Source organism: Myxine glutinosa, chromosome 1 (assembly GCF_964187855.1).
Source record: "Myxine glutinosa chromosome 1, kmMyxGlut1.1, whole genome shotgun sequence".
Classification (NCBI taxonomy): Eukaryota; Metazoa; Chordata; class Myxini; order Myxiniformes; family Myxinidae; genus Myxine; species Myxine glutinosa.
Genome location: NC_136261.1, coordinates 148,334,641 through 148,355,147, shown reverse-complemented (window position 1 = coordinate 148,355,147; position 20,507 = coordinate 148,334,641). Strand labels below are relative to the sequence as shown.

The 20,507-nt window shown below is 49.1% G+C and overlaps 1 protein-coding gene across 3 annotated transcripts in view; it reads left to right on the top strand.

Moving 5' to 3' along the window:
* The window catches only part of LOC137429608 (importin-7), a 154,222-nt gene that overhangs the window by 128,896 nt on the left and 4,819 nt on the right, over positions 1 to 20,507 (top strand). For 2 of the 3 annotated variants that reach the window (XM_078777982.1, XM_078777985.1), the window contains 3 exons: positions 409 to 620; positions 6,897 to 7,106; positions 19,490 to 19,692. In XM_078777982.1, coding sequence (XP_078634108.1) covers positions 409 to 620; positions 6,897 to 7,106; positions 19,490 to 19,692 — 625 coding nt within the window. The remainder of the gene's footprint in view (positions 1 to 408; positions 621 to 6,896; positions 7,107 to 19,489; positions 19,693 to 20,507) is intronic. The other variant, XM_078777984.1, reaches the window with a different exon arrangement.

Genomic DNA, 20,507 nt, shown 5'->3' with positions numbered 1-20,507 from the left:
TCCAGCCGAGGAATGCTGAAACCTCATGTAGCATGAACCGCCAGGAACCTATCCCCTTTTTTCCCATTGAAACATTGCCATGACATTCGTGGCATTTGCCAGGAACGTATACCCCGCAAATGTTGGGGCTCTGCAGTATTTCCTTTGCAATTGATTCGCTCTGAATTCGGAGGATGTGAGGCTTGGTATTTTGGCAGCAGGACAAATATCTTGCCTATTTTGGCAACCTGCACCATCAATCATTATCTTCTGACAAGCAGCTTGGTGAAATTTTATCAAACTTTTTGGACAAGCTGTACATTTGTCTTTAGTGTTTACGGTCACCATTGTCAGATTGTGTGCAGGGCTTAATGAAAGTCTAAGATCTATGGATTACAAACGACTGCCATTATTGCCTTCTTTCCACAGGATTCATGACCGAAAACTGTGTGTTCTTGGACTGTGCGTACTTATGGAGATGCAGCAACGGCCAGAGCCAGTAACACGTGCAGCATGTCAGTTGGTGCCGGCACTGTTGCTGCTGCTACAAGGCCTTCGTCGAGCATATGCAAGCCGGTCTGAGGGTGAGGAAGAAAGTGATGATGAGGAAGAGGATGATGATGAAGTGGACATCGCTAACGGTAAGATTGTAGAAAAATGAAGCCATCTCATGCTGACGGGTAGCCTCTTCCAGATATGAAGCATCTGGTTATCATGAATAATTTCTCGGAGAGAGAGAGACAGAGACAGAGACAGAGAGAGAAAGAGAAAGAGAAAGAGAAAGAGAGAGAGAGTGAGAGTGAGTCCATTGCACAGTATATAGCGAACGACTTTTGTTTTTAGACAACCTTGTTTGCTCCATGTGACAGAGGACCCATGCCTCTGAACCCTGAGCCAAGATGGCAGTGGAAACAGCCAGACCCCAATGAGCTGGTCTATCCCAAACGATATACACAAACATAAATACCTAATTTCAGAACTACCCTGATCTGTCACCAAAAAATATTCTATAAGACTATGGCAAACGTTTCACAGCCTGTGAAATAGAGTTCAGAAATGCATATCTTGTTCTTGTGTACGGACTTGATCAGAAAGTCCCTTTAACTCTATGCTGCCTACGCACAGATTGTTGGTACTGCATAATGTTTGAGTTGAATTTTATATACGTCGCCTCATTCATCTTCACATACCAAGGAATTATACGTGAATGGGAAGCTATACAAGGTCTTTCCATTGCAGAGATTGTGCAACAACTTCTCAAAAAACCTTTTGTTTTCATCTTTTATTGGCTCTGGTATACTAAAAAGAAATGATTCCTGTATCCGCTTGTGTGTTGTAACAATGGAATGCTCTGCATGCCATCAATTTTCCTGCAAAATGGGCATTCGATAAATTCAGATACCAAAATGCACCATGCCCTCCGCATCCTCATATTGTCGAATTTACTTTTTCTCAAATGAAAAATACGATTCCAAAATGCATCATTCTACACTCGGTCATTCTACCAGCTGACCTCTTGATCACGATGAATTCTGTCAAAGAGCAGGTCAATATGGTGCAACGTTAATAAAATTGTTGTTTGAAAAAAGAAAGAGATAAATACAACAAGAACGCGTTAAGGGTTAGAGGTTAGAGGGGTTAGAAAACAGTATGGAAGGAAAAATGGGTTAGAGGGGTTAGAAAACAGTATGGAAGGAAAAATTGGGGAAATGGCACAGCAGCTGGGGGAACGAATTGATGGCATAGAAGGGAGAGTGCAAAACCAAATTACGGACAGACTGGGGAAATTTGAGGGTAAAGTAGAAACTCAAATGGGGGATGATGGGGAGACCGCAGGTGCACAGGTGGATAGGGAATGCCTGCAGGTAAACGTGGAGTGTCCACAGGTGAGCGGGGAAGGAAATTTGGAATGTGAGAGTTGTAATGGGGAATGTTTCCCACATTCTGGCCTGGTTGTTTATCGGGACCGTGTGGATGTCACAACACCCCAACCGGGGGATGAATTTGGAATTGTGCAGCACCAGGGCGGTGGTGCGGAGCAAGAGGGGGTAGAGTTTTTGGGGGTCCGTGCGATAGAGCCGGACCGGGTATTTATTGGGGATATTGATCAAAGCCTGGCGGGGCCAGGAATGATTTGTAATGAGGATGATTTGATACAGCGGCTGGAGACCTGTGACAGTCCCATGGAGGTAGAGCTTGTTCAGGCCCAAAGGAGCCTGGGTGAGGAGGTGAGTTGGTCCGAGGAGGTGGTTGGAATGACCGAGGGGACGCTCACTGTACACTGCTATTTGGAAACAGAGGCTCCAAAATTGGACAACCAGTTGGGGGAGTGTGTTGGCTCCGGGCTGGATTTGGATCTTGGAGGATCGGGAGATAGAGCTTCTGGAGATTTGGTCCCTGTAGGGAATTTGGATCAACTGCAGGGAGGGGCAGAACAACCGGTGGTAGAGGTTGTTCCCTGCAGCTGCGGTTTGGCAGTGGGAATGAAAATTTGTAAAAGAAAATTTAAAATAAAATTACAATGGGAAATTGATTTGGAGCAGCCATGGTGGGGATTGGTCCCCGGGCTGCGGGATCTGGACATGGCGAGGTCATGGGTGATGGCCTCGGGCCAAAGTTGCCCCTTTCAAAATTTGGGTATGCCAGCCAGCTGGGGGGCTGTGATGGCGAGATTTGGACGTGGGGTCCAGCCTTGGGTGTCGAGGTACGAGCTGGGTCCCACGGGGGGTCTGGTGGAGTGTGGCGTCCCTTGTCCATCGGGGCGCCGTCCGAGCTGGTGGCTCGGGCCGGCAGGGTCACCGGACCCTGGTGGGGGTTAAGACCTCCAGGGAGGTCCGAGGTGGTTTCTCAAGCCTGGGATGGCAAATATTGAGGACCACTAGGGGGAGATGTTGTGGGTCGCGCTTTGGTGGTGGCACCGCAGATGGCCAGCTTGGGCCTGATGTAGTGATCACCCGGGCATGCGACCTGACACCCTCTCCCTGAGACTCTGGGACAACCAGCATGTGGTGACCTGGCATGGTGGTTGGTCTATGGACGCGGGTCAAACCGAATGGACAGGGATGGAGATAGCCTGCCGGACAACCATTGGGGCATCTGTGGAACGTGATGGTGTGAGTGACCTTCCACAGATGCTCCGTTATGATTTATGGACTCTCGGGTTGGGAAGAGAGCCATGGGGATGTGAATCGGGAGATGTGTAACGAGCCGAGCATATGGGCCATGCTCGGCTGGCATGTGTATGGCAAAGCATCCTTCTTTGGTGAGGTTAGTGAAATGTGATAAATGTTTAGCATGGGTAATCTGTGGGTTAGATGCAAATTTAAGGGTGGATTTTGAAATGCCATGGTGGACACTGTACAGTGACGCCATTATAGATCCAGGTGTGTAGACCAAAGTGTTGGAGGCTGTGATAAAATTAATAGGGTAGCAAGACACAGCTTTCAACTGGTTGCGGGGGCAACTGTGCTGATATTTGGGACGCGGGATGATGGGGATGTAGTTGTGTAGCCTGAGGGTCAACGTGGTGCTGTGCGTGTCCGAGGTGTGTGGACCATGTCTTCTGGGTGGGTCTCCTGGTGGAGCATGGCTGTTGACTGGACCTTGGTGTGGTCAAGTGTGGGTGAGCACTGGGGGGCTGCAGTTCTGTAGTCGGACTGGGGGATGATGGGGAGGTGCAGGGGACGTGGCTGTAGGGATGCCACGCACTGCGACCGTGCCCCCCAGGGCCGAGGTTGTGTGTGCGGTAGTGTGTGTTGTGGCAGCAAGTGCTCACCACATTGGCCAGCTGGGGCTGCTGCAGCTGTGTTCCTCGCAGGGGGGCCGAAGGATGGATGGTGGGTCGCGCCCTTATGGACACTCATGGGCCATGTTGGCGTTTTGACTGCTCACCTTGTCCCGGTGACCCTTGCACGGTAGAGGTGCAGAGCTGTCGTGGCCACAGGTAGTTGTGTAGTGATGATCACCGTTGGATGCGGATCCACATACCTGCCAGTGTAGTGGGGACAAAAGAGAAATTTGGAAGTATTTGGTAGGCCCAATGTGAAATTTTGGGATTGTGAAGGGTGGATGATACCCTTGAACCTGACCAACCTGCAACTACCTGCACTTGAGGTGAGTGTTTTAAGGAGTACTGTCCCAGGCTTCAGGATTTGCTTTGGGAAATTGGGGACATGTAATTTGGAGTTGGGAGGTGAGAGCGAGTGATGACATGGCCGGTGAGGGGATGGAATGGGAGCCACAGTGTCTTGTGGGTGGCGTATGTTTTTGTGTTGTGGTTAGGTGTTTTGATGTGGTCGTGAGAGTGGAACCTGGAGAGTGAGTGATGATTATTGGAGATAATGAGGGGCGATAATTGTGCTTTTTGGAAATGTGCTCATGGAAATGTGTAAGGATTCAATGATTCGAACTGTGAATGGGATTTCACATTGGCAGGCCATGGCAAGCCTTGTAACACCTTTTACACCATCTATGAATTGTACTGAATTGTGCTGAGTTGTGTGGAGAATTGAATGGCAGCGGGGGAGGAAGTGTGTTTTGGGGTCTTGTGGGTGGGGAAGGTGTGTGTGTCCGCAGGTACAGAGCAAGCTCTGAGGAGCGATGCCTGCGGGCCCCCCTCTGCGGCAATTACCCCTGGCAGCCGGTGGTAACTGGAAATTGGAGCTCGTCGGTGGAGGGTCTGGTTGGGCGCCGCGGGGTGAGGAAGTCCCCCGGTGACCCGTGTTGCTGCGCGAAAGCAGGAGGCAAAGGAGCCTGGTGTGTGTGGAGACCCTCACCGGCGAGGTAACGGCGGAAAGGGGCTGTTGGGCTGTCATGGGGCCAAGAGGTAAAGGGGGGGGGGCAATGAACTTGTAAGTCGGTTGACTTGTTTTTGGGACTGCGGGCACCACAGCCTGATGCGCCCCCACCATCTTTTTGTGCGGTACCTCCCCGCTGCCTAGTTGAGGAATGCACACACACGTGAATGACATCAATGCCATGGTCCTGCAGGGGGGTGTATTGAAGAAGAACCTTATTGATTTTTGAAATGCCTTGATGACCTATGGAATGAGAATGAGTGGTTAAGGGGTCTGTGTTGCATGAATGTGGGCGAAATCCACCGAGCCGTGTCACTCACCTGTAACATCTGGACAGGGCCCGTGGAAATTTAGGGGGATGCATTGGGGATGGCCCCGCAGGTAAGGTTGAGTCTTGTGGCATCCACCGGGGGACGCGGTCTGTAGACCGGGGTATGTACAAAGGTTAGAGTTTTGAGTTTTGGAAAGATGGTTAAGTTTTGTGGTTAAGTTAGTGTTGTGTGTTGTTGTTTCCTCCCTCCACAGGAACAACGAAGAAGATGTACATACTTGCATGATGGTTAAGGGGTTCAGCATGTTAAGGAAGTGTAGGTAGGTAGTCCGACTCACTTCCCACAGCCCTTCCTGATTTATTTCATAGGTTAATTAAGTGTGTGACAGTAAGTGTTAAGGCTGGAATGGTAGCGCCTGCGGTGAACCTTGCAGGAGCTACGGTTCCAGGGGGGGGGCTGTGTTATGAATTTGGTAGAGCAACATCTAGAGCTAGGTAGATCTGAATAGGTAGGTATTCGGCTGTCGTGACAGGGACTCTACATGTAATAAGTTATTGATGTCTAGGCGTTTGTCGGGGTAAGATGTATGGTTGTGGACCTACCTGGAGGTTCGAGTGTTAAATAGTGAGGGATTAAAGGTAACGCCCCTGTGAGTCTCACCTAGTAGTCAAACCTTTGTCCATTATGGCACTGCAAACCACATAAACATTAGTTAGGTCCTTAGCGCAACATTAAATAATTCCCTTTCCCTGACAAGGACTTCGTAATAGATAGACAGGAAACCAGGCCAAAAACACCGCCACGGTTGGCCGCCGCCGTTCGCACCTCAAAGGCCTACCAACCTCGCTGGCACGTGTTACACCAGGACCGCGGGGTCACGGACGGGAGATGTCAGGAGTCGCATGCCGCAGAGGGCGTGACCTGGGCGAGTTGGGAGGCTATGATTGGCTGAGGAGTGCGCCAATGTGACGTCATCGGCCACCAATATAGGCGACGGTCGGACGCCATTTCGGCAGTTGAGTTGAGTTCGGGCAGACGCAGGCAGGCACCAGAGAGTTGAGCGGTGGTGGAGAGTTGGAGAGGACACGCCATTCCAGTCGCAGTTCGAGTGCAGTTCGGGTTGTAGGGAGTCGCAGGAGACACACGAGAGCACACCCAGTTGGCACTGAGCAGTTCGTTGGCACTTGGCTGCCAGCACTCCCGCGTCGAGTCGAGTGGAGTTGAAAGGAGTCCTTCCTGTCCCTGGTCAAGTGGAGCCGCTGGCTCCTGCGTCGGACGCGTGGTGCTTGGAGCGAGGGGCCTCGTGGTGTGCGATCGGGCCGGAAGGAGCGGTGCTGGACACCAACAATACAAGACGACAAAGACAGATAAGCCCGATCTCCGCGTATATTTTGAACGACGGGACGTGTTATTTTCGTGATTAATCTCCCTCGTTTGTGTTTGCTGTCAGTCGTGTGGGGACGTCCCGATTTAGGTTTATTAGAGTTATTAGATTTACCGGCGGGCTTTTTCACTGGCTTTACTTTTCCTAATAAACCCTTATATTACTTTTTGTACATAATATCTGAACGCAGTTTTCCTGGGTGTTTGATTTTAATAGATAAGGTTGCGGAGCCTTCGCTGCGTCCCGCCATTCCGCGCGTTGGTGTTGAACTTGAGTCCGCCATTGAGTGTTCGCCTCGGGAGTTAAAGTCTCGCAAATCGGTCATCCGTAACTGTGGTGTTAATCACGGTTACGCGACAGTATGAATCAGAGGTTCATTGTATGCATCTTTATTTGTTTACTTACTTATTAAACAATACCCCCTGCCACCTTCTCTCCCACCATCCCTCCCTTCTTTTCATATAGAGGAGCTTGCCAGTGACGAAGATGAGATTAATGAGACAGATCGGCAGTATCTGGAAATGCTGGCCAGAGAAGCCGGGGAAGATAATGAGGAAGATTATGATGATGCAGACTATGAAGAAGATGAATCTCCTCTGGAAGAATACACTACTCCAATTGACAGTGAGGACTCTGGTATTGATGAATATCAGATGTTCAAAGCTGTGTTGCAAGGTCAGTAATTTCTTCCTTCATTGGTTATAGTTTGAACTGTATAGTTAAAAGTCAAAATGCAAAATGAAACTCCCAGGGCCTAAAGAATGCATCTTCATTTTGGGGACAAAGTTTTGCTGTTTATCATATTTAAGCACAGAGCCTTTTTGAATGGTCTTTCTCATTTTTTAGTCAGTCATTTTTTTTAGATTATGAATTGTACCTGGAACAGTTTCTACCTCATTTGTTGTGACATTTCCTGGTATCTTTAAACTACTCAGAGGTGTTTCTTTTTTTATTATCTTTCTCTCAACTCGCTCTGACTATTGTACGAGGTTAGTTTTCTTCAGCTTACAAAATTACGTCTTTTTTATTTATTGGTGCTTTAGCATTTTCATTCTACTTGGTTTATGGCAAAGTAAATTGGTGTTGTTACTTCAATTAAAAAGTATTCTTTTTTCATGTCTTAGCAGATAAAGTTGCCTTAGGCATTATGCTTTCGGGTTGGCCGGCTGTCCATCTGTGATAAGTTTTCGTTTCTGCGATAACTTAAGAATGGCTGAAGGGATCCAAGTCAAACTAGGTACAAGTATGTATAATGATGCAAAGACAAACTTATTGGATTTTGGCGTCAAAGGTCAGAGGTCATGTCAGATAAAAATGTGATACTTGAGAACAGCTCAAAAGGATTTAAGTCAAACTTGGTACAAGTATTATAATGATGTAATAATGTGGGCGGAGACGTATCGGTCAACGTTGTGACCTCGAATTGTGCCATAGCTTGCGTGATTCTTCACCATTCAGAGATGGGGCAAAAATATATGCAACACAACATAACAACAGGCATTTTAAGGCCATTTTCCCTGCTAGAGCGGGGGTTAGCCTTGCGGTCCCCATGACAATCCTCTCCATTTGCCCTATTTTCTGCATCTCTCCTTGTTTAACCCCCTTATCCGCATTTCTTCTTCGACCATCTTTAGCCAAGTCTTTCTCGGTCTTCCCCGTCCTCTACTTCCTTCTACATTCATTTCCATCACTCTTCTCAACCAGTCACTTTCATCCTTCCTCATCATCATCATCATTTCATCCTTCCTCAACACATGACCAAACCAAACCAAATGGGGCCAATATATATATTATATATATATATATATAATGGGGCCAACTGTAATTTTACTGTCCGTAATCCCAGTCGTAATTTAACTTTTGTTTTTGTGAAAAAAATTTTTGGCTAATGTGCAAAATAAAGAGATACTTCTGGAAAAGGTACATACGTTCAACACAGTACTGTCCATGAATTGAGTTCGATATCAGTTTACATCACTTTCAAGGATCAAATTATTTGTTTCGAAATGTCAAATGTGGTTTTTGTTTCTTTTAAAGGTCACATTAACAAAATCTAGAATAATTTCAACATAATTCCAATGAACTTTTGTTTCTAAGACATCTTGAAAAGTAAGTTCACCCCCACAAAAAAAAGATTCCATATTAAATGCCAAGTCTGTGTGTGTGTGTGTGTGTATATGTGTGTGTATGTATATATATATATATATATATATATATATATATATATATATATATATATATATATATATATATATATATATATATATATATATATATATATATACACATACATACATACATACATCTATCTATCTATCTATCTATCTATCTATCTATCTATCTATCTATCTATCTATCTATCTATCTATCTATCTATCTATCTATCTATCTATCTATCTATCTATCTATCTATCTATCTATCTATCTATCTATCTATCTATCTATCTATCTCTATATAATAATGCATTTATTTTATATAGCGCTTTTCAGGAAGCCCAAAGACGCTTTGACAGAGTGCAAAACATAATGCATAGCAAAACATAAAGACAATTGCAAAAAAAGAAGAATCAATAGGGAAATATTCAAAGCACAAAGGAGGGAGAAGGAGAGGAGATAGTCAGGGGTTAGATGCTGTGGGTTAAATGTTGAATGCAGTGTTGAACAGGTGGGTCTTGAGTGATGTTTTGAATGTGGTGAGTGAGGAGGAGTCTCTGATGGTGTGAGGTAGCGAGTTCCAGAGGGTGGGAGCAGCGATGGAGAAGGCCCTGTCCCCCCAGGATCTAAATTTGGTCCGGATGGGGGGGGGGTCAGGAGGTTGGTACCAGCAGAGCGGAGGTTGCGGGTGGGAGTGTGTCTGGAGAGGAGGTCAGCCAGGTAGGATGGGGCCAGGTTATGGAGGGCTTTGTAGGTCAAGAGGAGGATTTTGTACTGGATTCTCTGGGAGATGGGGAGCCAGTGAAGCTTGTAAAGGACGGGGGTGATGTGGTCACGGGTCCGGGAATGGGTGAGTAGACGGGCAGCGGAGTTCTGAATGTATTGGAGTTTATTGGTGATTGTTGAGGGTGAACCATAAAGGAGGCTATTGCAGTAGTCCAGACGGGAAGTGATGAAGGCGTGGATGAGGGTTACTGCAGCCACGGAGGAGAGGGATGGACGGAGACGGGCGATGTTTTTCAGGTGAAAGAAGGCTGTCTTTGTGATCTGTTTAGTGTATTTGTCGAAGGAGAGGGTTTGGTCAAAGATGATGCCAAGATTCCGGATGTGAGGGGAGGTGGATACTGGGAAACCGTCGATGTTGAGGGCAAAGTTATGGGTGGACTTGGTGAGCGTTTTTGGGCCAATGATGATTATTTCAGATTTATCACAGTTAAGTTTGAGGAAGTTGATTTGAAGCCAGGATTTTATTTCAGTGATGCAGTTTGTCAGGATAGAGTGGGTGGCGGTGGAGATGGACTTGGTGGAGATGAAAAGCTGGATGTCATCGGCGAAGCAGTGGAATTGGAGACCATGACGGCGGATTAAGTGACCGAGGGGGGACAGGTAAAGGATGAAGAGGAGGGGGCCAAGAACTGAACCTTGGGGGACACCTTGGGGGAGGGGAGCAGTGGGGGATTTGCAGTTATTGATGGAGATGAACTGACGTCTGTCAGAGAGGTATGATTTAATCCAAGAGAGGGCAGTGCCGGTAATGTTAAAGGTGGTTTCAAGTCGGGTGAGGAGGATGGTGTGATCGAATGTATATATATATATATATATATATATATATATATATATATAATGTATATATATATTGTTGCGAATATGGAATTTGGCCTCCATATCCGCTTGTAAATATTCCCCTATTTTCTCCAATACTCCCCAACTTTCCCCGATCCCCCATTCCCTAGTCCCATTGCATGTAAATAACAATCAGTAGAGCCGACCTTCCCCTTATTCCCCCATTAAATGTCGTGCCCAGGTCCACCGCACCACACGTAGACAACTTTCGGACATCTTCCTAGTTATTCTTAATCTATAATAATAATAATAATGCATTTATTTTATATAGCGCTTTTCAGGAAGCCCAAAGACGCTTTGACAGAGTGCAAAACATAACGCATAGCAAAACATAAAGACAATTGCAAAAAAAGAAGAATCAATAGGGAAATATTCAAAGCACAAAGGAGGGAGAAGGAGAGGAGATAGTCAGGGGTTAGATGCTGTGGGTTAAATGTTGAATGCAGTGTTGAACAGGTGGGTCTTGAGTGATGTTTTGAATGTGGTGAGTGAGGAGGAGTCTCTGATGGTGTGAGGTAGCGAGTTCCAGAGGGTGGGAGCAGCGATGGAGAAGGCCCTGTCCCCCCAGGATCTAAATTTGGTCCGGATGGGGGGGGTCAGGAGGTTGGTACCAGCAGAGCGGAGGTTGCGGGTGGGAGTGTGTCTGGAGAGGAGGTCAGCCAGGTAGGATGGGGCCAGGTTATGGAGGGCTTTGTAGGTCAAGAGGAGGATTTTGTACTGGATTCTCTGGGAGATGGGGAGCCAGTGAAGCTTGTAAAGGACGGGGGTGATGTGGTCACGGGTCCGGGAATGGGTGAGTAGACGGGCAGCGGAGTTCTGAATGTATTGGAGTTTATTGGTGATTGTTGAGGGTGAACCATAAAGGAGGCTATTGCAGTAGTCCAGACGGGAAGTGATGAAGGCGTGGATGAGGGTTTCTGCAGCCACAGAGGAGCGGGATGGACGGAGACGGGCGATGTTTTTCAGGTGGAAGAAGGCTGTCTTTGTGATCTGTTTAGTGTATTTGTCGAAGGAGAGGGTTTGGTCAAAGATGATGCCAAGATTCCGGATGTGAGGGGAGGTGGACACTGGGAAACCGTCGATGTTGAGGGCAAAGTTATGGGTGGACTTGGTGAGCGTTTTTGGGCCAATGATGATTATTTCAGATTTATCACAGTTAAGTTTGAGGAAGTTGATTTGAAGCCAGGATTTTATTTCAGTGATGCAGTTTGTCAGGATAGAGTGGGTGGCGGTGGAGATGGACTTGGTGGAGATGAAAAGCTGGATGTCATCGGCGAAGCAGTGGAATTGGAGACCATGACGGCGGATTAAGTGACCGAGGGGGGACAGGTAAAGGATAAAGAGGAGGGGGCCAAGAACTGAACCTTGGGGGACACCTTGGGGGAGGGGAGCAGTGGGGGATTTGCAGTTATTGATGGAGATGAACTGACGTCTGTCAGAGAGGTATGATTTAATCCAAGAGAGGGCAGTGCCGGTAATGTTAAAGGTGGTTTCAAGTCGGGTGAGGAGGATGGTGTGATCGATGGTGTCAAAGGCAGCGCTGAGGTCGAGGAGGATGAGAATGTTGAGGTTGCCAGCATCAGAGGAGAGGAGAAGGTCGTTGGTGATTTTGAGGAGAGCAGTTTCAGTACTGTGGTTGGACCGGAATCCGGATTGGAATGTTTCATACAGGTTATTGGCAGAGAGGTGATGCTTGAGTTGAGTGGCTACAGCGCGTTCCAAAACCTTTGACAGAAAGGGTAGGTTGGAGATGGGTCTGAAGTTATTTAGGGTGTCAGGGTTTAGTCCAGGTTTTTTCAGAATGGGGGTAACAGCAGCAATTTTGAGGGATGGTGGGACGATGCCTGTAGACAGGGAGGAGTTTATTGTTGCAATGATAAGTGGAGAAAGAGCAGGAAGGGAGGCCTTGACAAAGCTGGAGGGGATGGGGTCAAGAGTGCAGGTGGCAGTTTTCATTCCGATGAGGAGTTCAGAGAGGTCAGTAGGGGAGACTGGGGAGAATTGAGACAGGGGATGGCAGGATAAGGGGGGGCAGGTGGTTTGAGGGGGAGCGGGTGCGGCGGTGGTCAAGCTGTTGTAGATGTTTTCAATTTTGCGTTGGAAGAATGAAAGGAAGGAGATGCAGTTGTCTATTGTGAATGACTGGGTGGTGGTGTTCAGGGGGCTGAGGAGTTTGTTTATTGTAGAGAAGAGTGCTTTTGGGTTTCCGGAGCCAGAGTGGATAATTTGAGAGTAGTAGGCGGAGCGGGCGCGGGAGAGGGCATCTTTATAGTGTTGTATGTGGTCCTTGTAGGCCTGGGAGTGAACTGTGAGACCTGTTTTATTGCGGAGTCTTTCAAGTTGGCGAGCACGAGTTTTCATTAGGCGGAGCTCAGGGGTAAACCAGGGAGCAGAATGGGTGAAAGAAACTGTTTTGGTTTTTATAGGCGCAATTTGGTCAAGGCAGGAAGAGAGAGTGTGGTTGTAGTAGTCAGTGAGGTCAGAAGGGGTGTGGAGGTCAACGAAGGGAGAAGTGGACATTTTTTCAGAGAGGGTCGATGAGAATGAGGCAGGTGAAAAAGCGTTTAGCTTACGGAAGTTGATAGTGCGATAATGCCTTGGTGCTGGGGTGGGGATGTTGATGGTCAGAGTGATGGCTAGGTGGTCAGAGAGAGTGAGGTCGGAGCCAGAGAGATGGTGCAAAATTAGTCCAGTAGAGCAGACAAGGTCCAAAATGTGACCACGGTTATGGGTAGGAAAGTTGACATGTTGAGTGAGGTTAAAGCAGGTGAGTAAATCAGTGAAGTCAGTGGTTAGCGTGGAGTCAGTGGAGTCCATGTGGATATTGAAATCACCAAGGAGGAGGATTGAGGGGGAGAGGGAACATAGCTGGGTCAGAAAGTAGGAGAAGTCAGACAGGAATGATGGGTGTGGTTTGGGAGGGCGGTAGACAACAGCCATGACTGACTGTGTGTGACCAGAGAGTTTAAAAGCCAGGTGTTCAAATGATGGAGCAGATGAGATGGAGATGAGGTTGGTCTTGATGTCTTGTCGGTGAATAACGGCAATTCCACCACCTCGGCCCTCCGAGCGTGGTTTATTGATGTAAGAATATCCATTGGGTGTGGTGAGGTTGAGCGTGTAGTAGTCCAGTGGTTGTTGCCAGGTCTCAGTGAGACAGAGAAAGTCCAGTTTATTTTCCAGGATGTAGTCGTTCAGGATGAGGCATTTGTTGTTGAGGGACCGGGTATTGAACAGGGTGAGCTTGATGTTGTTTTGTACGGCGGGTATGAATCCAGGTGATTTGGCCAGGGTTCGCAGACAGGAGGTGCGATTTTGTGCGTTGTTGTGACCAGGTGTGTTGGGACGATGAGTGGGAGTGCGCTGAGCCGACCAGAGGATGGGGATGGAGTGACCTGATTGTAAATAAACAAACTTACGACCGGAGCCACGGTGAATGTACCTGGGTCGACGCAGGAGTCCATTCGATCTGATTGCAGAGATGCATGATGGGGTGGAGCGGGTTTTAAGCAGGAGAAGCCTTGCGGCAGAGTACCGCAGAGCCATGCCAGCAGGAGCGAAGGCAAAGCGAGCACGCGGCCAAGGGTGAGGAGGCGAAACAATCGACACAACCAACGGGAGTGGGCCCGAGGAAACAGCGATGGAGCCGAGCAGGTGAAGCCCGGAGCAGCAGAGCAGAGCCGGGACCGCGCAGAGGAAGACTCAATGGCCATAAATCCGCCACGACCACCAGGAAAGCAAGACACGGACAATGGTCCAGTCAGAGAAGCGGCGAGCAAACGACGCCAGCGTCCTCTCACGACCGGACCGGAAAACGATGTCAGTTAAGGCCTCGTTTCCATTAATTATGACTCTTCGTTGCACCAGAATGTGATTATATGGCATCAGTAGTGAGTTTAGGACCTTTCCCATACCTCCTCCCATCTTCTTCCCCAAACAACAACAATAACAACAACTACAACAACAACTACAACAACAATTACAACTACAACTACGACTACAACAACAGAGGGGCGGGGAGTGTGCGTCCTCACACCGGCTCGGTTACCCGCCATGACCATGCGCTCCACGGCGTTACCCCGAAGGGGCTGGCTGTCAGCTCCTCGTCAGGGGCGGAGCCAGTAACCCCCCCACGCACCCAATGAGAAGCAACGTGCCGATTCCATCTGGGGCGGAGCTAACGAGCCGAGGGCGTGTCACTCCCCGCCGGATATACGCGGCCCCGCGCCGGATGTGACGTGAGATGCGCCCCCAGCCTGGAGAGAGAAGTCGCCACCCCTCGAGCGCTGCAATACCTCCACCGCATCTCTTAAACTGGACCGTACGTGATCCTGCCCTGAGCACAGGTGCACCTGGAGCGATCGCTACCCGCTTTCCTGGCCATCAAACCCCGTGTGAGTGAGCCTTGTCCCGTTTATCTGTCGTCTGTTGGGGTTAATATAAGTGTGTTTAAGTGCCCACCTTCCTATGTTTCCCTCTTGTCCCTGTAATCTAAACCTTCCGCATTATTGTAATAACAACCTTTGAGAACCGTATCCCTGGTGTCGTGTCGTATTAATTCCAGCCGTGTGTCTTCTTTTTCCTTCATTGGTCTAGCATAGCGCGATTAGTCAACGTTCGGGCACAATCGGGTAACTTGTGCAGACGTGGTCATACCATAAAACCGCTCGGTAAATAACATCCAAGCCACGTCTGTAACAATTGGTGTCGAGGAGTGGAATTCGAACCCGGGACTAAATTTATTAGGCCCAAATTGGTAACAAGTAGAATCGATTCGGAGCGCGTTTCCCGCGCGAAATTATAACGGCGAAATTTCAATTTGTTTTACGAAAATAAAAAATAAAAACCGAATTTTGAAAGTCGCGCTATGGCGGATCAAGACAGCTGGGGTCCGGTAAAGGAGAGTGAGGTAGGGTCGATCCAGGACCAAAATGAGGGACAGGAGGAGAGCGAAGCAGTGAGGGCGGCAGGTTCGCAAAATAGCGCCGTCACGCACGAAGAAGCGGGCGCGCAAAATGGCGCCTCGCTGGTCACCGTGCCCGCGACCGAAGTAGCGCCGCTGGGAAGATTGGAACTTTTTTTTATACAAATGACGGCCCTTATGGAAAAGAATAGTGAGCGATTGGAAAACCAAATGGGGGTAATGGGGAACCGGATGGATGCTCAGGGTGAGCGATTGGAGGGCCAAATGAGGGGTACCGGTGAGGGATTAGAAAAGAAATTTGAGGGGTTAGACAACGGGATAAAAGAGGTGAGAAATGGGTTAATGGGGGTAGAAAACAGAATGGCCGCTCAAGAGAATCAGATAGAGGGAGTGAAACATGGGTTAACGGGGGTAGAAAACAGAATGGCCGCTCAAGAGAATCAAATAGAGGGAGTGAAAAATGGGTTAGAGGGGTTAGAAAACAGTATGGAAGGCAAATTGAGGGACATGAGGGACCAAGCGGAAAGGGAAGTTAAACAAATGGAGCAGCAGATAGAGGGGGTCAGAATGGGGGTAGAAACCAAACTGGATGCTCACAGGGAGGAAATGGAGCAGATGAGGGTGGCAGCTGGGCAGGAGATGCAAGTGATGGGAGAAGAGATCAGAAGAGGAGTGAGTGAGGAGGTCAGAGGAGTGCGCGAGGAGGTGAGGCACTGTAAGGAGCACATGGAGAAGGAGGTGAGAAAGGGGACTGTAAAGTTACAAGGGGGCATAGAGGTCCTGACGCAGGAGGTGGAACAGCTGACGGAGGGACAAAAAGGACTAACGGAGCAGGTTCAAAGGAACACTGCAGTATTAGGAGGTTTAAAAGCGACACAAAACGACATAAAAAACGACTTAATAGCGACAAAGAGGGAATGTCAGATAGTACGTGAGGGACTGACAACGAGGTTGGACGAGGTGATAGAGGTAATGGAGACGAAGGACCGGCAGGTGAGGACGCACCTGGAAACGGTCAAGGTAGCCTTAGAGGATGAGCTTGAGGAGACGTACCGGGGAATAAAAGAGGTGAAGCACAAATTAGAAGAAGTGGAAGAAGGGATGAGCGAAATTAAGAAGCGACGGAGAGGGGATAAGAAAGAGATAAAAGAGGAGATGAAAGAATTGGTCCAAAGTCTGTGTTTGGATCGTGATGATGTGCTCATTAACCGGATGAGGGATTCGCAGGTGATGGAGGAGAAGCGAAGAGGAAGAGGACCCGGTGTAAGTGGTGACCAATATGGTCGTGCGTATGATGCGCCAGGGGATTTAAGAAGCTTGGGGGTCGAGATGGACCCGGGTGTTCGTGAGAGGCCGTTGGTGAAGTGTGCGACAGGTCTGGTGTGCGAAAGAGGAGGTGTGCAAGAAAGTCCGACTCTGGGGTGTGTGAGGAAAAAGTGCGTGCCAAGGAGTGAGTGTGCTGGCGAGAGTGAGTCGGTCGTAGCGTGTGTGCGAGGGAGCACGTGGAAGCGCGGTGTGGTGAGTGTTGCAGAGGGTGTGACGGGAGAGTGTGCGCAGGAGTGTGCGCGAGAAAGGTGTGTGACGGACAGGTGCATGAGGAAAGAGTGCGCTGTCAGAAGTAAGGAAGAGTGTCCACCTGTGGTGAGTGTTACAGAGGGTGTAACGGGAGAGTGTGCACGAGAAAGGTGTGTGACGGACAGGTGCACGAGGAAAGAGTGCGCTGTCAAGAGTAAGGGTGAGTGCGTTGTCAAGAGTGGTGGTGAGAGTATTGAGAGTGACAAGGAGAGTGAGTTAGTTGTGACAGGTGAGCGAGGATGTACACCTGGGATGGAAGGATGCACACCTGGAATGGTAGAGCGTGAGTGGGAATGCACGCTGGAGTTGGTGGTGAGGCACGTGGTTGGGTGTGCGAATGAGGGCACACCTGTGATTGTCACAGAGGAGGTGACCGAGGAGGGGGTGCGAAGCGGTGTATTGGTGAGGTGTGCGAGCAACGAATGTGTGCCAAAGTGTTCGGTGGTCAGGTGTGTGACCAAGGCTGTGAGTGGAATGAGGGTACCTGGGTGTGTAAGGAAAGGTACGAGGAGCATGGGCACGGCTGGATGTGTGAGCAAGGAACGGGCTGCGGGATGTAAGCATGCAGGTGAAGCATCGACGTTAGACGGGGTAGAGTTTAGAACGACTTATAGCCGAGTCAGGCCCTCGGTGCGTGCTGGGCCTCGCTTTGAACGGCCGCGTCCGTGCTCCACTAGGCGGAGCTGGCAGCCCGATAGGAAGGGTCGTTATGGCGACCGCGTTGTGTTGAGACGTGCCGGCAGGTCGAGATCGGGACATTGGATGGCTCCGTGCCGAGATGGTGCGTGGGATCTCGGCCCGGGTAAGCCCCCGTCCCTGCCCCGAATGCCGGATGCATCCAGCCGCTGGCACAAAACAACCAGCATCCATTGCTTGGCTTCACGAAGCCGGGCTTTGGACAGGGAGTGGCGCACCGAGAGGTATTAGTGAGTCGACTGGGTGATGAGGTTAGTGTTTTGGACCCAAAATTAGAGAAAAACAAAATTTGATGATTGGCAAGGGATTGGCAGTAGTGATTGGCAGATGATGGGCAGTGATTGGCAAATTTTTAATTTGTTGAAATTTGATGTGCAAAATTGGTAGTGAGAGACCCCCGATGTGGTGGGATGGCAAAACCACCATCCTTCCCATATGTGGGGGGCAAAGGAGCACTAGGTTTATGGGGTGTATGGCAGTGAAAACTAGCCCGGGTGGGTTAGGATATATCGTGTGTAGGGATCTAGAGATTGACATTAGGTGACGTTAAGTTTAGTTAGTGACTGATACCTGTAGTGGGGACGCAGGTAGATTAGTGTGGATTATAATGACGAGGGAGCGCAATAGTTAAAGGGACGACTGGGAAGCGCAAGTTTCAGAAGGGAGTAGTTAGCTGAGATGATGCCGTGTTTGTGAGAATTGAACAGGTGTGATTGCACAGGTGTGCAACTGGACAGGTGTGTGGAGCAATGTATGAGTAGTGAGTGTGTGGATCAGCGCGAATGCGCTTGGGGAGAGAAGGGTGCAGGTGGCACCAGGTGTGAGAGCACAGGTGTGCAGGTACAGGTGTGTGGAGAGAGTTGGAGTGAGTGGTACGGAGTGGTGTGCATGGTGCGAAGGTGTGGATGGGGGAAGAGTGGACCCCTTTCACGAATACCCGGGGCGGGTAGTGTAAGTGTTAGGTAGAGGGTACAGGTAAATTGTGATTGGATATTGGCATTTGTGGTGCGGTTGCAGAATGGTGTTGTGAATGGGTGCATTAGTGTTGTGGAAATGGCTGGGCGTGTAGCCTGTTAGTGTGTGTAGTTGGTTGGGCACTCCACCACTGTGAGGATGTCGGCCAGGTGAGGCCGCAGGTGGGCTCTGGGAGCCGGTAGTTGTGAGTGGGTGCCTGAGGATCCCGGGTGTGGATCGGGCAGCCCAGTGCCAGAGAGGGCACGGAGTGGGGAGAGAGCCAGAGGGCCTTCCCCTGGTAGTTAGGTTAGGGTAAGGAGCAGGTAAGCTCGGAGGCAACTGCAGTGGTGGAGGTGTGCAGGTGGGTAGACCCACTGGGAGAGGTACACGTCGCAGCCCAGAAATTGTACGAGGGCACCGGGAGATGAATCGGGGGAGTGAGACCCCAAATTAAAGAGCACCACAGTTTGGCCAATGGGAATTGGTTTTTTAGAACCCATAGTGTAAGAGGGCCAATGGTTTGGCCGGAGAAAGACCCCGGGTAGTGTAAAGTTGTTAAAGTCATTTAGGAAATAGTTAGGATTGATGAACCTGTCGCACCATACGCAGCCACTTACCTGTGGTGATGATGATGACTCCACACCTGTGTTTTCTTTGTTTGTGTTGCAGAAATGAGAATTGCTGTTGGATTTGTGAGACGCATCACGACGTGGATGAGACATTGGGGTGATTCCATCTCTCCCTCCCTAGGAGGGACTGATGATGAATTGGTGATGGCAAATTTTGATGTTGAGTTGGAGATGGCAAATTTTGATGAGAGTTGAAAATGGCAAATTTGATTGGTTAGGAGGGAGAGAAGACGAATTTGGTTTATGGGAGGAACGGGGAAGACCGTAGGGATGTTTGTCGATTTGTAAAGTAGATGTTTATGGGTAGTGTTGTGTTTTGTGGATGCAGTAAGGGGTAAGGGAGGGGCCATGTAGGTTACCTGGTGGGGGGGGGCGTACGATAGGAACGTACCTGTCTCACCTGGTTCCCATGTGCCCCCAGTGTGCATCACCTTACATTGCGTGCACTTTTGCGCCCTTACCACCTTACTCACTTGTTTCTTCTTTTGTCTCCCACCTCCGAGGATCTGGCTTTGGGGTAGAGAGAGAGGAGAGAGAGGTGCTGGCTGCGCAGTTGTGGGCCTGCACTTTCGCTGTTTGCTGCCGGGATCGATACACCATATGGACCGCAATGTTTGTGGCCACCCACAATGGACCGCGGTTCGTTTGCGGCCAAGCACCACCCGGGGATGGACCTATGGGTCAACGTGGCACCTATGCCATACAGGTGAACCACTTTTAGTTACCACCAAGTGCACCACAAGAAGAGCAAGAGACACCTGCAGGGTTAGGGGTTGTCGAATTTATTTTTATACCAATGAACAATGGTGACTGCACCGGATGGTGCTGACTGTGTGGTGGGGTGGTGCTTTTGATGCTGGGAAAGGGTGCTCTGCACGTTATTAAAGGCCGTCGGCCACAGAGCACTCGTGGGTTGGTGTATCGATGTTGGCAAGCGCGCTCTCTCTATGCATAACATCTGCATGTGTTCCTCCAAAAACAGGTCCTGGATCGTAGTGTAGATATCAGCGTAATCTTGTAAATAATGCTCCCTACCGGCTGTATGTTTAGTTTGAGAATTCTTTCCGGATTCGGTTATCCTGTGGGTGTGTTTCTGTGAGGAGAAGGGTGCAACGTCGCAGGGGGACATATTTACTCATTTGTGAATATCTGTAAAACTGTCGCACTCAGGGTAGAGTTAATAGTAGAGGGAACTACATTGCGTGCCACACTAAAGTAGGTAAAAATTTATCGGGTCGGGACGCCCCGAGGGTAGAGAAGGGTGCAATGTTGCGAATATGGAATTTGGCCTCCATATCCGCTTGTAAATATTCCCCTATTTTCTCCAATACTCCCCAACTTTCCCCGATCCCCCATTCCCTAGTCCCATTGCATGTAAATAACAATCAGTAGAGCCGACCTTCCCCTTATTCCCCCATTAAATGTCGTGCCCAGGTCCACCGCACCACACGTAGACAACTTTCGGACATCTTCCTAGTTATTCTTAATCTATGTCAGTTAAGGCCTCGTTTCCATTAATTA